The 17532-nt window shown below is 45.6% G+C and overlaps 1 protein-coding gene across 2 annotated transcripts in view; it reads right to left on the bottom strand.

Annotated features, from left to right (window-relative positions):
• Positions 1-4032: 4032 nt before the first annotated feature.
• Positions 4033-17532, bottom strand: part of cpt1ab (carnitine palmitoyltransferase 1Ab (liver)) — a 156934-nt gene continuing 143434 nt past the window's right edge. For both annotated transcript variants that reach the window (XM_039737040.1, XM_039737048.1), the window contains exons 16-19: positions 16540-16692; positions 16099-16212; positions 8270-8362; positions 4033-4867 (exon numbers count right to left, since the gene is read on the bottom strand). In XM_039737040.1, coding sequence (XP_039592974.1) covers positions 4781-4867; positions 8270-8362; positions 16099-16212; positions 16540-16692 — 447 coding nt within the window. In that variant the 3' untranslated portion in view covers positions 4033-4780. The remainder of the gene's footprint in view (positions 4868-8269; positions 8363-16098; positions 16213-16539; positions 16693-17532) is intronic.

The following is a 17532-nucleotide window of genomic DNA, read 5'->3' as shown; positions in this document are numbered from 1 at the left end:
TTTTTTTAAAGCCCCCTTTCTTTCGTTCTTTTTTTTCCTTTGGTATCAAATGTCGCAGGATTCTTGCTGTTGAACTCTGAAGTGCCCCGCTCTTGACAGACCCCCAGATGGGCACACTGACCACATGACTACTAACATTTCCTCCCGAGTCCGCCGCGTCTGGCAGTTCTTGAAGGCCGTGCAGGTGCTGCCCTCTGGTGGACGTCTTGTGGTACTGACAGTGCAAATCCTTCTCCGTCCTTCGCTCTTCCTTCCTGAACTCGCACTGGCGGGGGGCGGAAGGGGGGTCCGAGTCCCCTCCTGCTTTTAAATGCATGACAGGGTTAGTATTAATGGTCAGCCCTGTGTCCCTCACAGCTGGGGGAGTCCTGGCCCACCTAGTGTCTCTGAAGGGGTTTGCAGGTTTCCTCTTCTCCCTGCACTGTGCAGGTTCACCATGGCGAGTGTGGTTGGGACTGGAGGTCTCCGTTTCTACTCAAAACAGCTGGCAAAAATATGACAACTGCAAAGACACCCGATACACAGAAAGGTGGTCTTCAGTGGATGCCCACTTTATGCCTTGAATTTCTTTTTAAAAAAAAAAACTGTAATGGAATAAGCATGAGGAGATGGGACTGAGGATGAATGTGTCCTTTGGTGCCCACATGAGTACCCATTTGTCCCATGGCAGTCTGTACAGGGTTGGCTCCTGCAATTCACTCACCCTGAAACAGTGACCTAAAACTGGATGTGTGAATGTGCCCTCAGAAGCCTTGGCATTCCTGAACAAGCCGAGGCCTTGACATAGAGAGTGCCCTGTGGTGCCCACAAGAGTGCCCTGTGGGGTTACAGCATCCCATCCAAGGTGGGCTCCAGCCTTGAGGCTGAAACCGCCAGGGTTAGCCTCCCCTCATCCTGCAGCTGGCTGTCTGGTGGCGGCTGATCCCTCGCAGTCGTGCACAATTTCTTAGGGTGGTCTCGAATTTCTCAACACTCTGACCTCAGGTGAGCAGTGCTGGCAGGGGGCCGAATGCCCAGTGCTGCCGTTGGATGTGGAAGAAAAGAAAAAAAAAAAAAATCAAGAGTTTTAAGGAGGTTTGGCAGCTGAGATTGGTTGGCTGCCAGGAGATTTGGCACTGTGAAAAAGTAAGTGCCCCCAGGAAAAGGGGTGGGTTCTTCAGCACATTTGATCCTCATTTCAGTAACACTGACAGGTAAAGGTGATCTAATTGAAAGAGTAAGCAAGGAAAATACTCAACGATTCAGAAATACAGATGTCTGCAGGGGACAATCGCCAGTCAGGCTGGCTAAGGGTCTGGCATCTTTGTGGAGTTTTGAATTCTTATGCCAACATTACCTGCAGCACACACTTGAGAGTCTCTGAGGCCAATGGGCAGGCTGGCGTGATGCCTGATTGTGCCTCAGGTTGACATATCCAGTGCATAATTTTGCCCAACCATCATTTTTCCAGATCTTCTGTTCCTGGGCGCCAACACCAACCTCAGCAGCAGAGGCACAAAGCAGGAATGAGCGGTGGGTGAGGAGCTGTGAGATCCTGCTGTCCACTCATCTGAGGAGGGGCCGCATTAGGGGTCATGCGGGGTACAGACCCCGTTTGGACATCACGCTCACAGGGGGCTGTCAATAATAAAGTCCACCCTGTGAAACAGCGGGGGTAACAAAAAAAAACCCATCAGTTTCACAGAGGACCCTCCAGAGCTGCACAAAGACCCTCACCAGACTGGGCTCTGAAATATGAAGCTGAAAGCTGGCTGGTGGCACAGTTGGCACTTCACCACATGTTCTTCTGCATTATTATGGGCTTCATTTCAAAGTTCACCTGTGATTTTAAGTAGGCCCACAATGCAACAGCAGTGTGTGTGTGTGTGTGTGAGAGTGTGTGTGAGAGTGTGTGAGAGTGAGTGTGTGTGGAGTGAGTAAGAGTGTGTGTGAGCAGTGTGTGTGTGTGAGTGTGTGTGAGTGTGTGAGAGTGAGAGTGTGTGTGTGTGTGAGTCCCATTCAAATCTACTGAGGGCTTACAGAAGGTCTGAGCAACAGAATTTAATAACGTGAGAGGGTGAGAGTGTGTGTGTGAGTGTGTGAGTGACAGTGTGTGTGTGTGTGTGAGAGTGTGTGTGAGAGTGTGTGAGAGTGAGTGTGTGTGTGAGTGAGTGTGTGTGAGAGTGTGTGTGTGTGTGTGAGTGTGTGTGAGAGTGTGTGAGAGTGAGTGTGTGTGAGTGAGTAAGAGTGAGTGTGTGTGAGAGTATGTGTGTGTGAGAGTGTGTGTGAGTATTTGAGTGAGAGTGTGTGTGTGTGTGAGTGTGTGTGAGAGTGTGTGTGAGAGTATGTGAGAGTGTGTGAGAGTGAGTGTGTGTGTGAGTGAGTAAGAGTGAGTGTGTGTGAGAGTGTGTGTGTATGTGTGTGTGAGTGACAGTGTGTGTGAGTGTGTGTCTGTGAGAGTGAGTGTGTGTGTGAGTGTGTATGACAGTGTGTGTGAGAGTGTGTGTATGTGTGTGAGTGTGTGTGAGTGTGTATATGACAGTGTGTGTGTGAGTGTGTGTATGTGTGTGAGTGTGTGTGAGAGTATGTGTGTATGTGTGTGAGTGTGTGAGTGACAGTGTGTGTGTGAGTGTGTGTGTGTGAGAGTGAGTGAGTAAGAGTGAGTGTGTGTGAGAGTGTGTGTATGACAGTGTGTGTGTGAGTGTGTGTGAGTGCATGTGTATGACAGTGTGTGTGAGAGTGTGTGTATGTGTGTGAGAGTGTGTGTGAGAGTATGTAAGTGACAGTGTGTGTGTGAGAGTATGTGTGTGTGAGTGTGTGAGAGTGAGAGTGTGTGTGTGAGAGTGTGTGCTTAGACAGGCAGCACAGCTAGTAAAAGCACACGTATCTGTGTGTCTGCCCAGTGGCCATCTCTCTTTCATTCCAACAGATGATGTCTCACTGGAAACATTTGCAGCAATAAAATGCATTGCATTTGTCGTTCCAACAGATGGCGCATCATAACTATCCACACTGCTTTCACAAATCCCATACAAAATGGCATATAACAGAGACATATTCATTGCATTTGTTATTCCTGTGGATGGCACATCACAAACATTTGCAGTAATGCATTAAATCACTACAAACGTGTGATGTGTCGTCTGTTGGAATAACAAATGCAATTTATTTTATTACAATAATCGTTACAAAACACATTCCAGTAGGTGGTGCACTGCAAAGGTAAACGCTGAGGTCCACGTTGATTACTTGGATTTCAACCCATCTTAATAATTCTTTAAGCACCTAGTCAAAATATAAGTGTCTGTGTATCTATCATTCCAACAGATGGTGCATCACAATTTGCAGTAATAAAATGCATTGCATTTGTCATTCATTAACACTGCTTCCACAAATCCCAGAAACAATGGCACATCACTGAGTATGCATTGAATTTGTCATTCCTACAGATGGAGCATCACAAATATTTGTAGTATGGCATTTTATCACTCCAGATGTGTGATGTACCATCTGTTGGAATGACAAACGTTATATTAGTACAAGCAATACAAAGCACATACCACACTCGTTAACGCCGAGGTCCATGCTGATTATTTTAATTTCAGCTCATCTTAGACGGGTTGCACAGCTTGCGATATGACAACAGAATGAGAATCGTGACCGGAAAAGGTCATTGAGGCCGACAAGCGTGCCAACCCTCTTCAGACAGATTCTCTAAAGGGACCCCCAGCAGATGATGATATTATATGAGTAGGTGAAGCAGCGTCCTGGGTTTAAACACACCATCGGTGCCAGCTTTGCCAGTTCCCCACTTTCCCACGTGTCAGGCTAATCTGTGATTCCAGACGTGCCCCCTGTGTGTGTCCCCCTCCTCGTGTGACCGCACAGTGAACAAGCAGCTTCAGCAGACGGCCCGATGGACAGGAGGGAAACACGACAGCCTGCAATGGCAGCTTAGCAAATGGGACACGGTGGCCCAGCGAGTGCAGGGGCGACAAACCTGGCATTCCACAGAACTGAGAGAAAATATAAATTAATTAAACACAAGCAACGTTTTCCATCAAGAGTTTTTAATTACCTATATTTTTGCTTTGTTTTAGTGATCAGCTACTTACAAAGTTACATCGATGGAGAGTTCGGCCACGAGATTTACATTCACGAGTGCAACGCTGCGCGAGCCTAATGAGCGACCCTCATAGATCTGCGGACCTCCAGCCTGACCACGTGATGCTCGGCCCAGCCTGGGAGCCCAAGGGTGCGTTCAAAGCAGGAGCATCGCAAACATTCACGGCGGGCGCCTTGCTAACATAAATTATTTTTCTTTTTTTTTTTAAACTTGCTCCGACAAACTGCAACTACAGTAGCTGTGTCTGGAAAAACGATAAAAACCTGAGTATGAAAAAAAAAAAGAAAAATGAAGTTTAAATAAAATCAACCGAGCACTTTTCTCGTTTTCTAACTTCATGATTATTCCGCGCTAATAACCGAACATAATAACGTGGCGTTGGCTCTGAACTACAGCATCGCCCCCCTCATCCTTGTCACCCCACGTCCACTTCATCCGCTCAGATAACAATAAAACATTAAGGCACCTGCCCCCACCAAACGCTGCGCACCTCGCTACACTCTCACCAGCAACGTCGTCCAACTTGACATAAATTAGTTTCACTTAAATTGCGTCTCAATCGGTGTGGAAAATTAAAAATCTAACTGTACAAACATATGGAAGATTTTTCAGCAGCACTTGGATGCCCTGTTTCGCAGTTGTTTGCTTCTCTTTCTCTGTCTTCGCCAGCGGACTTCATTTGGCTCCCTTGGAATTCAAGTTGAAGAGTGCAAGAATGTCGAGCATCGCCTGGTTGATGTTCCTTCCAAAGCGGTGAGAATCCTGACAGAGACCAAAAAACAAAAAACGTCAAACGACAGAACATCGGAAACGTCTCTGCCACCCACCCAACCTTCAACTGGCAGAGTGGTGCCTCTGAGGCTAGGGATCTACACTGGCAATCAAAAGGTTGCCGGTTCGAATCCTGTAAATGCCAATAGGGACTCTGCTCTTCTCCATTGAGCAAGGCCCTTAATCTGCAATTGCGGAGCGCTTTGAGAAGTGAGAAAAGCGCTACATAAATGCAAAGAGTTATTAATTATTATTATTATAACCGCCCTGATCACAAGGGTGTCGGAGTCTGTGCCAGCCGCGTCGGGCACAAGGAGGCCCAAATCTCCACTCAGAACTTAGCGACGTTTCACCACTAAAGCTAACAAAAGGGTTAATCTCTGGAGACTGATGGTCTACCTGCTGAACTTTCTCCATTTCTGAGGGGTTATGGCGGGTTAACACGATACAACTCTGAACAACCCCAAAATGGCAAGCTAAATCCCCTCACACTACACGGGATCTTTCCTTCTAATCAGCTGTCTTGTCACGTGTGGACAACATTCACAACGTAATCGCTCATCCCATTCTAAACTCTCACAAAAACACGCGAGACAAAATGGTTTCTTATGTGCAGCATGAAGTGTACAGATACCCAGCAATGTGGCTGACTTAAAGCAATTCTGCACAGAAGAGTGGGCCAAAATCTCTCAGCAGCAATGCCAGGGGCTTCTGTGTGAGTGCAGGTGGAAAAACCAAGTGTCACCTTCAGGGGGGCAGTTACTTTTTCACAAGCCTCCCTCTTCCTATATGCAGATCACACACCGTGTGTGAGGCCTGTGATTGGAGAACCAATATTTGGAAGTGGGATTTCAGTTGGGGATTCACAGACCTCTGCAATTCAGGAGCTCTCCTGGGCAGCCAATCGGACTGCACGTTTATGTCACTTGGCTTACTGGTCCAGATAGCTACTCCCACAACCCCAATCTTAACCAATCGCGTAACAGCACTGACATACTGTATAATGCAAAGTGGCAACCTTCTCAACAAAGTGCAGCTCTGGGGGTCCACAGCTTGGCTCTGTCGGGGTCACTGCGGCTTCATGAATCATCAAATCAATGTCATCGACACCTTTTGTGATCATTTTCCATTAACAGGCAGAGCGAGTCAACTCCAGTCAGGAAGACCCCGCTTAGGACCCCAGCTTGGCTGGAGGCAGCACTGTAGGTGGTACAGGTGCTGGTGGGCTTCAACAACTGATCATCGGAGGAGGGTGTGTGGTGTTGACACCAGTTGTCTTTTGGATTTCACTAAATTTATTTGGAGTGAAGCGTTATGAATGAGTAAAAATAGAGGATACCAGGATGGGGGCAAATACTTTTTCACAGCACTGCATACAGTGTCCCCCATAATGTCTGGGACAAAGGGCATATTCCTCCTTGATTTCTCCTTCTGCTCCACAGTTTAAAATTACAAATCTGACATTTCAGACTCTCATTTGAGGGGATTTCTATACGAGTCGGTCACACAACACTTGCTCTACACGGTCCCCCCATTGCAAAGATATCCCAAAGACTATGGGGGGCACTGTATATGTATATTTCATTTGATATACTTTTTGTTTTTCTTTTCGCATGGACTTTGGAGGTCAGAGAGCAGGATCAGCCATTGTACAGCAGCTCCTAAAGCAATTTTCAGGGTATACACCGGCCACTTTATTAGGTACACCGTGCTAGTACCAGGTCGGACCCCCTGTTCCCTTCAGAACTGCTGTAATTCTTCATGGCATTGATTCAACAAAGTGCTGGAAACATTCCTCAGGGGTTTTGGTCCATATTGGCGCGATAGCATCATGCAGTTGCTGTACACTTGTTGGCTGCACATCCATGATGCGAATCTCCCTTTCCACCAAATCCCAAAGGTGATCTACTGGATTGAGATCTGGTGACTGTGGAGGCCATTTGAGTCCAGTGAACTCATCGTCATGTTCAAGAAGCCAGCCTGAGTTGATTTGAGCTTTGTGACATGGCGCGTTACACTGCTGGAAGTGGCCATCAGAAGATGAGTACACTGTGGCCATAAAGGGATGGACATGGTCAGCAACAATACTCAGGTAGGCTGTGGCATTTAAACAATGCTCAATTGGTACTAAGGCGCCCAAAGTATGCCAGGAAAATACCCCCCACACCATTTTAGCACCAGCCTGAACCACTGATACAAAGCAGGATGGATCCATGAACTTATGTTGTTGTCTCCAAATTCTGACCCTGCCATCTGAACGTCACAGCAGAAATCGAGGCTCGTCAGACCAGGCACCATGTTTTCCAATCTTCTATTGGCCAATTTTGGTGACCCTGTGCGACTTGTAGCCTCAGTTGTCTGTTCTTAGCTGACAGGAGTGGCACCCGCTGTGGTCTCCTGCTGCTGTAGCCCACCTGCTTCAAGGTTCGATGTGTTGTGTGTTCAGAGATGCTCTTCTGCACACCTCGGGTGTAACCAGTTCTTATTTGAGTTCCTGTTGCCTTTCTATCAGCTCAGACCAGTCTGGCCATTCTCCTCTGACCTCTGGCATCATCAAGGCGTTTTCCCCCAGAGAATTGCCACTCACTGATATTTTCCCTTTGTTCGGCCCATTCTCTGTAAACCCTAGAGATGGTTGTGTGTGAAAATCCCAGTAGATCAGCAGGTTCTGAAATCCTCAGACCAGTCCGTATGGCCACATTCAAAGTCACTTCAGTCCCCTTTCTTCTCCATTCTGACGCTCGGTTTGAACTTCAGCAGGTTGTCTTCACAATGTCTATAGGCCGAAATGCATTGAGTTGCTGCCATGTGATTGGCTGATTAGATATTTAGGTTAACAAGCAGGTGTACCTAATAAAGTGGCCGGTGAGTGTACAGTATATGCACAGGAATCTACAGTAGACAGCTAGAGAGACCGAGAGATTAAAGATTAGATTGGATTGAGAAGGAGAATTCAGGAACGCATCACTCCAGAATGACGTGTGTTTAGGGTCCAAATCTCTGGCCATCTATCTTGAGAGCCACAAAGTACAAAAAAGTGCAGAGTTCATCCAAGGTGGACAACCACAATTAGCGACATACACAACAGGATGTACTTGCTGAATACACGAGGCCGCTTTTGCTCAATTCTTTGGGTGTTGGGGGTTTGGGGGCCTGGCAAAATGTACAAGATCATCAGAGCACGGGGTTGGGGGGTTTGGTCCCCGTTGCTGAGTCGACTGAGATCGTCAGAGATTCCCATTGGTGAATCAAGCACACCACGACCCACTCACTCATCACCACCACCACCGTTTATCGATATAAACGATAGCAACTTCCAGCCCACCGTCAACATCCGCAACCCGAAAGTGGCTGAGAAGAACGGCTCTGGGCAGATTTGGGGGCTGCACTCACCGTTTCTGGACTGGAGAGTTTGCTGGAAATGTGAAAATTGATGAGTCGCTCTCCAACAATGATATATGACACTCCGTAGCCATCATCAGCAACCTGAAGACAAGAAAGAGGAAGATTACAATGGAGGTTAGTCGCGAGTGGAGTGCGGCCCTCCTCACAATGTGCTACAACTCTTCAATGCCGTGGTCTCCGAGTTCAGGGTCCAATCAACCAGGGCTTCACTCGCATTGAACCTTTTTGTCATTTGGCCTATAAAAGATCTTAAGAGATTCAAAACTATTTGTGTTTTATGTCTTAACTTTAACCGCTGTATTTCTTTTTCTTTACTAAATATCAACATCCAATTTATTTATATAGCACATTTAAATAAAAGAGCAATAACTGATTCAAGTTCTTTACACCCAAGAATAACACAGGACAATAAGACAATAAAACAGACAAACACAGCTCAATAATTATAATGAATTCAAAGCCAAGGAATAGCAATGTGCTTAAAGACGAGATTTAAAAACGGGCAAAGTAGGGGCCAGCCTAACATGAAGTGGCACGATCGACCCTTACACTTTAGCCTTGATTTAGGGACCACCAAAAGCAACTGATCAGCACACCTTGATGGAATATATACCATACAGGGAGTGCACAATTATTAGGCAAGTTGTATTTTTGAGGATTAATTTTAATATGGAACAAACACAGTGCTATCAGTCAATCCAAAATGTTAATAAACCTGAAACCTGAATGTTTCACAACGGAAATGTGAGTGTGAACATCATCAGGGGAATACATATGTGCGCACAATTATTAGGCAACTATTAGTGTGCAGATTTATTATGCAACTAAAGGAAAAATGAAAATGTTCCCATCTCACTTGTTTATTTTCATCTGTTATAGTGAGAATAATAAACAAACACCTCAAAATTTACAAATAAACATCTCTGACATTTCAAAAAAAATCAATCAATCAATCAATGACCAATATAGCCACCCTTCTTTCCAATAACAGTCATAAGCCTTTCCATTCATGGAGTCTGTCAGTTTCTTGATCTGTTGACGATCAGCTTTTTGTGGAGCAGTGACTACAGCCTCCCAGACACTCTTCAGAGAGGTGTATTGTTTTTCTCCCCCGTAAATCTAGCGTTTAAGAAGTGCCCACAAGTTCTCGATAGGGTTTAGGTCAGATGAGGAAGGGGGCCATGTCATTATTCCTTCATCTTTAAGGCCTTTACTGGCTGGCCACGCAGTGGAGAACTTCGATGCAAGTGATGGAGCATTGGCCTGCATAAAAATCATGGTCTTTTCCTGTATCACTGTTTGAAGAAAGTGTCTTGAAAAACTGGCAGTAGGTTTGGGAGTTGATTTTGAGTTCATCTTCAATGCAAAAGGTCCAACTAGCTCATCTTTAAAAATACCAGCTCATACCAGTACCCCACCTCCACGTTGGAGTGGAGCTCTGTGCCATTACTGATCCACAGGTCCATCCATCTGGTCCATCAAGAGTCACTCTCATCTCATCGGTCCATAAAACCTTTGAAAAAAATCTGTCTTCAGATATTTCTTGGCCCAGTTTTGACGTTTCAACTTATGTTTCTTGTTCAGTGGTGGTTGGGTTTCAGCCCTCCTTACCTTGGCCATGTCTTTGAGCACTGAACACCTTGTACTTCTGGGCACTCCAGGTAGGTTGCAGCTCTGGAATATGAAAGTACTGGAGGATAATGGGTTCCTGGTAGCTTCACGTTTGATTCTTCTCAAATCTTTGGCAGCTAATTTGCGTCTTTTGTTCTCAACACGTTTCTTGCGACCCTGTTGACTATTTGCAACAAAATGTTTGATGGTTCTGTGATCACACACCAATATCTTAGCAATTCCAAAAGTGCTGCATCCCTCTGAAAGACTTTTTACAATTTTTGACTTTTCAGAGTCAGTTAAATCTCTTTTTTGGCCCATTTTGCCTGAGGAAAACTAGCTGCCTAATAATTCTGCACACCGTGATATAGGGTGTTGATCTCCTTAGGCCACACCCTCCCTCATTACACAAATACACATCACCTGACGTGCTTAAATCCAATAAGCATTCAAGTTAATACAGCTTGGAGTTGGAATATACGCATTAAAAATGATGATATGGTCAAAATACTCACTTGCCTAATAATTGTGCACACAGTGTATAAGTTCTCCCGTGGATAAGTCGGGACTTGATTTTAAATTTTATATAATGTCGGTCGTATAAGTCGAATGCGGAAAACTCACGCTATTGGTCCAAGAGATTACGATATGCTAACACCCACCTGAGAGAGTAACCACGGAGCACACGGCCTTTCTTTTCTATGTATTGTGCCTACGTGACCTCACGGTAATACCCAAACTATTCCGAAGCGACATTTGCACTGTTTTGTGTTTTTTGTATCTCACACCCTCACACACCTTTATCGGAAGAGCCTCCCCTAAATACGATATAGCGTTTGATCAGAAGAACATATGAAGCAGGTTTTAAATTAAAAGTCGTCGACGTGGCGAAAGAAATTGGGAACTGCGCTGCTGCAACAAAATTCGATGCGTCTGAGAAACTGGTGGGAGATTGGAGGAAGCAAGAAGATGTAAAAAAATAAATTTAATAATAAAAACTAAACTAAAAATAATTTAGTGTCGTATTTTTGAACGGGTGTGTAAGTCGGGGTCTGATTTTATGATCGATTTTTCGGGTTTCAAGACCCGACTTATACGTGAGTATATACGGTAATTGTGAAAGGCTGGAGAGGTAAGAGGAAGCTCGGCCTCCTAAAACGAACGGGGAGCCAGAGCAGGGAGGCCAGCACAGGAACAATGTGCTCTCGCTTGTGTGTTCCTCCTACAAGACGCGCTGCACCATTTTGGACCAACCTGACGCCAGCATAAAGTGCATCGCTGTGGTCCAGTCGGGACGAAATAAAATCACCGAGAACTCTTTCCAAATCGTGAAACGATGAGAAGGCCTTAACTTTAGAGAAAAGCCTCCACTGAAAGAAACGAGTTTTATTTACCGAGTTTAACTTGAATAATTCTCCCAGGTTTTGTACTGTGGATCTCACATAAGGTTTCAGGGGGCGCAAGTCCATATGAGGGCCCCAAACATCAGGACCTCAGTTTGGTTCTCATTACACCTTAAAAAAGTTTAAGGCCATCCATCCTCAAGACAGTCCAACAACAGTTTTAAAGAGTTGGTATTACTGTGCCGCAATGCATCATCAGAGCAGTGAAAGAAGAAGCCGTAACTTCGAAAAACAACAAAGTTTGTTTCCTTCATGGAACCCGAATGCCGATGATTAGAAACGCGCCGATGCTGCAGACGCAGGTGCTGACAACGCTGAGTGCTAAAGAGGAGCCGAGCTGTCACTTCACGGCCATTTCCACACGTCTGCTCGTTGAGGCACAGTTCTGACAAAAGAGCAGGCCGTTGACTACGACCCTGAGGTCTCTGCTCCTCTTCAACCTCCAGCGTTCTCAGTTTTTGGATTACAATTTAGGGGCAAAACTTTAAAGAAGGGTCACATTGCATGAACCTTTCAGGGATTTTCTCTTGTGGACTTTGTCCACATAATCAGAGTTTTGACGGAGCAGTTGCAATGGTGATCACTGGTCTTCTAGCGCAGGGGTGGGCAATGCTGGGTCTGGAGGGCCGCAGTGGTTGCAGGTTTTCGTTCCAACCCAATTGCTTGCCAATCCTTGGCAAACTCAGAACTTATTTAATTTTATGGCTTGTAAGTCTGCAACGTTCGGTTCTTATATTGTCAGTTTTTTTTTTCCCCGTAAGTGTTTTATTAAACCAAGTAGTGCAGGATGAATCCACACAAGTTAGGTGGAGAACTGCTTATTGCTAATAAGGAGCCATTAAAACAGAGTGAATGCAGCTGTTTAAAATTGAAAAAGGCAATTAAGGGTGCTGGACCTTAACAAGCGAGACCACTAAAATGAATGCAGCCACTGTGGCCCTCCAGGACCGACACTACGCACCCCTGGAGTAGTGTGACTCACCCCGAGGAGTTCAAACAGCTTTGATCCGCAGAGGCGGAGTCTGTGTGACAACCAATCAGTGTTCAGCTGGAAGTACAATGCATAAAATGCAGCGACAAGGAGTAAGCAACGTTTTAACTTTCTACTACTAGGGGGCTTTGCCCCCTGATTGCTTTGCTCGACAAACCGGCAAGTCCTACACGCCGTTGTGAAAAGGGGGGCTGAACGCACCCACAAGAGACGTGGCCACTCCTCCGAAACCCCTCTTGAATGGCGATAGAATGGGAAACAAATTCCTCTTTTCTTAACCTCCTCTTTGCTTGATCAGCTGCTGTCTTGCTGCTACTCCCGTGCCGTGTGAGCTGCATTTCGTGCGACATTTCACTGCCTCATGTCTCTTCTCCCCCAGACATCCTCAGACACTATGCGATCTCTTTTCACTGTTCTGTTATGTCACCGAGTAATATTTTCCATTTGTTTGTGCCAATGTGATCTTTACTCTCATTTTTTTGAGACTTTCGAATTTTCCTACTTCCATTTTCTCTAACCTGCTCTGCATGTGTATCACGGGACTCGCTTCCAAACGTTGTAAGTATGACGTGACTTGACCGTCACGCAGAATGTGAAAGTGTCTCTCTGTCCCAATTCAAAAGTTGTTTTTTTTTTAATAGAGAGAAATAATCTCAGAATACATAAATATTTATTTTGAAAAGCAAATTTTTTTGTTTTTTTGCTTTGTGCCCTTCCTCACCATAACCTATTGTCTATGGAAGAGGACTGAAAGCTTTAGAGTTGTAAAAAAATTTCGATCTCCGGTTTTCAATGGATCTCAACATTTTAGGGTCCCCTGATATGGAAAACATTGATATCTCGATGATGGGTGTGTCTGTGTGTCACAGTTTGTGTCTGTCTGTGTGTCACAGTTTGTGTCTGTCTGTGTGTCACAGTTTGTGTCTGTCTGTGTGTCACAGTTTGTGTCTGTCTGTGTATCACAGTTTGTGTGTGTCTGTGTGTCACTGTTTGTGTCTGTCTGTGTGTCACTGTTTGTGTCTGTCTGTGTATCACAGTTTGTGTGTGTCTGTGTGTCACTGTTTGTGTCTGTCTGTGTATCACTGTTTGTGTCTGTCTGTGTATCACAGTTTGTGTGTGTCTGTGTGTCACTGTTTGTGTCTGTCTGTGTGTCACAGTTTGTATGTGTCTGTGTGTCACTGTTTGTGTCTGTCTGTGTGTCACAGTTTGTATGTGTCTGTGTGTCACTGTTTGTGTGTGTCTGTCTGTGTGTCACAGTTTGTGTGTGTCTGTGTGTCACAGTTTGTGTGTGTCTGTGTGTCACAGTTTGTGTGTGTCTGTCTGTGTGTCACAGTTTGTGTGTGTCTGTGTGTCACAGTTTGTGTCTGTCTGTGTGTCACAGTTTGTATGTGTCTGTGTGTCACTGTTTGTGTGTGTCTGTGTGTCACAGTTTGTGTCTGTCTGTGTGTCACAGTTTGTGTGTGTCTGTCTGTGTGTTACAGTTTGTGTGTGTCTGTGTGTCACAGTTTGTGTGTGTCTGTGTGTCACTGTTTGTGTCTGTCTGTGTGTCACAGTTTGTGTCTGTCTGTGTGTCACTGTTTGTGTGTGTCTGTGTGTCACTGTTTGTGTCTGTCTGTGTATCACTGTTTGTGTCTGTCTGTGTGTCACAGTTTGTGTGTCTGTGTGTCACTGTTTGTGTCTGTCTGTGTGTCACTGTTTGTGTCTGTCTGTGTATCACAGTTTGTGTGTGTCTGTGTGTCACAGTTTGTGTCTGTCTGTGTGTCACAGTTTGTGTCTGTCTGTGTGTCACAGTTTGTGTCTGTCTGTGTGTCACAGTTTCTTGACGATGGTCTAAAGCTAAAACAGCTTGACAGAAAAATACCAAACGCGAAACTTAAGCCTGTTATGAGCTGACGACATGCTGATTAGTTTTTGAGTCAAATTGTTCCGCAGAAACAGGCACTGTGGAGGAATCCTCAAATACCGTAATTCTGCAATTTAATTCTGAATTCTTGTCATCAGTTGCTATGGTAATAACCTGTTTATGATCAGAAAGATCAGCACCATAGCAGTAAATAATTACTGAAATGTTATCGAATAGTTCGGGTAACTTGGATGCTCAGGTTCAATATATTTTTTTTTTCAAAAGCTTTATGGTCATATCAAAGTTACTCTGGTGGCCTCAAATGTCCTCGCTGTTGGAGCCGTCACGTCAGCTTTCCTCTGTTGCATTTGGATCTCCATGGAGTTGATTTTGTTGTTGATTTGTAGCCCTAATGTTCTGTTCTGGATCTCCCAGACCACCTCACTAGATGAGGACCACAAGACTTTATGGGATGACGTTTTTTTTTTTTTTTAGAAGATTTGAAGGCAAGTCTTTTTGTACCCATAATGCACAAGTGAGGGAGATGCACTGTAAAAATGGCAGAAATATGACTGGGATGGAGACAGGGCTGTCAAATTAGCCAAAAAATGAGATTAGAATATTCCAGTTAAAATTAAGTAAATATTCAACTATATTCACACTTAAATGAATGATTCTGGATGTTATATATTGAGGGCTTGTGCCTCCTCCAGACTGCGAGGAGGCGTCCGTCCTGGTTATGTTGGGGGCCTCGGGTACAGGGTTTGGAAGCCCAGCCCTGTAGGGACCCGTGGCCACCAGCAGGCGGCGCCCCGATGCCAGAGTATCCCGTGTGGGACCCGGTCGGGGCTGGACCAGAGGAGGACTTGTGCCTCCTCCAGACCGCAAGGGGGCGATCGCCCTGGTTGTATTGGGGGCCAGGCGGTGCCCTGGTGCCTGAGGAACCCTGGAGCCCAGCACTTCCGCCACACCAGGAAGTGCTGGGGGGAAGACGACAGGGGACACCCGGACGGCTTCCAGGTGCACAGCCGGCACTTCCGCCACACTGGGGTGTGGTCAGGACTGATTGCCGGAAAGCAGCTGGAGCCCATCCGGGTTCCCATTTAAGGGGCCGCCTCCCTCCAGTCAGCAGTGGATGTCGGGTGGAAGTGGACAGAGCTGGCGAGAGGACGGGAGGCGGTCAAGAGACAAAAGGCACAAAGGACTGTGTGGCCTGGACAATTGGGGGATCGGTGCAAGAGGCACTGGGGTTTGTGCACGTGACTTTTGTAAATAATTATTGTAAATAAACAGTGTGTGGTGGAGCCAACGATGTCCGTCTGTCTGTGTCCGGGTCCCAGTTCACAATATATTTACATTTGTATGCACTTTTCAGGCACACAGCAAGAACAGACACCAGCAGCAAAAATCCTAGCAACACTCAAGCAGCTGTCACTGAAATACACAATGTGTCACAATACTTGAGCTGCACAGGGACACCAGCCGAGCACACAGCGCAGAGAAATGCGTCATATTGGCGGCATCTATGCCCGCGGTCTGCGAGGTGCCACGCTTCTAGAGACTTTTAGTAGCGTTGCTGGTCAAAATAAAGTAATGCACAGTTTCTTTACATTTGTTGCAATAATAAAATTGCTCCTTTCTAATACATTTCTTTACAAGTTTTGATGGAGTCCATTATTTATCATACATGCATAGGTCCTGGTAATAAATGGGCCAGCAGTCAAAGTGTTAAATCATTTTCAAGCAACTGCTCGGTGTTTTTAGAGCTCAACAGTGACATCTACAGGCAGCCATAAGAGCAGCACACGGCAGACGAACATAGCGACTGTACTTGATGTGCATGTGTTGATACGGATTCCAACACGATTTATAAAGGAAGCTTTCATATATGAAGGAGGAGAGGACATCATCATCATCATCATCATCATCATCGGTAATTACACATATCTAAGGCAGGTTTAATACTCACAGGCCCAAAGCCTCCACCACTGGTCACGTGATCTGGGTTTTTCACAAGATCAAACAATTCCAGCTGCTGATGAGGGGTCTGGCTGGTAGAAAGCCTCCATGGCTCAGACAGCACCTGGCAACAAAGTGGAGAGCAGCAGTCAAAGCCTTTTTTTTTTAATAAATGCCATGTTCTGATGGCCCTCACGAGCAAGGAGAGCAGCACCAGCTAAATCAAACAATTGCTAAATTAGACCTCACTTGCAAGTAATGGAACAAATCATAACAACAGACCCTATAAATAAATCCAATATTCTTAGCCGGGATGCGAGATTTGGCTGACAGAAGCCCACCCTGGCTTGACTTCTTCTTTCCCATCAACCCCAGGACACTAAACATCTCAATCAAACAATGGTAATCCAGGTGCTGCTGGTCATTTGAAACACGTGGTGAGCATACTGACCTCCTTTAGGAAGGGAGAGTCCACCCCAAGGTACTTGGACACAACATAAAGGCAGAAAAGATGACGGTCAATGCCAGCTCCGGTCATAGCCAGGCGGTACAGTTGCTGGTGTTTCTCTGATGCCAGCTTAAACAGCTTTAGCCTGTCGTCATTCTGGGGATAAAACAAAAGACACGTTTTAAAGAAACACTGGTAAGACACTTAAGACAAACCAAGACATTCTATGAACGTTTTCTGTTTGGGGGGCACATTTGGGCATTGGCATCCTGTAGAGAGCCGAGTGCTCATGGGGTCTCTTCAATCCATTTACCCAACAATTTTCAACCACCCCAGAATCCACTTAACGTGCTTGCAGACGACCCAAGCAGAAGGCTGAAGTCAGGTATAGCGACTCTAGCCTAGTCATGTCAGGGCTTTGGGTCGATTAATCGTTAATATCACTCATCCAGTTATCAGTCGTTAGCGTTCAGCGTCCAAGCAACTGAGGATTAAAACAAATAACGGTGAGCTAACACTTGCTAGCTCAAACCCTTCTAGCACCACAGTCTCTTCCTCTCCTTCTCTCGCGTCCCTGTGCTTCTCACTTTGTGTTCTCCATCTCCATCTAGTGGTGTAAGTGCAGAACACAACAGCCTAGCAACCAGACAGACGGACACACACACAGATACACAGCGAAGCACACACACACACACACACACACAGATAGATACATACACACACACACACACACACACACATGTCCTTTTATTAAGGTGAACAGACTGGGAAGTAAGAACATGCTCTGCAGCCAGGGGTTCAAATCTGTAAAGAGCCACTGTGGTGGGCTACCGGCTCATTCATTCATATGGTAAAGGCTGCTTAATTTCCTAATTCATACGGTTATGGAAAGCTCAGTGACTAATGAATTAACTTGGAGGTAACAGACATCCTGTGTGATGCCAAAAATTGGTCAATAAATCAGAAGAGATTCTCTGAGATCGGAGTTCGTCAGAT

The sequence above is a fragment of the Polypterus senegalus genome, chromosome 1, assembly GCF_016835505.1.
Source record: "Polypterus senegalus isolate Bchr_013 chromosome 1, ASM1683550v1, whole genome shotgun sequence".
Taxonomy (NCBI): domain Eukaryota; kingdom Metazoa; phylum Chordata; class Cladistia; order Polypteriformes; family Polypteridae; genus Polypterus; species Polypterus senegalus.
The sequence above is the reverse complement of the archived record's forward strand: the minus strand, read 5'-3'. Positions and strand labels throughout refer to the sequence as shown.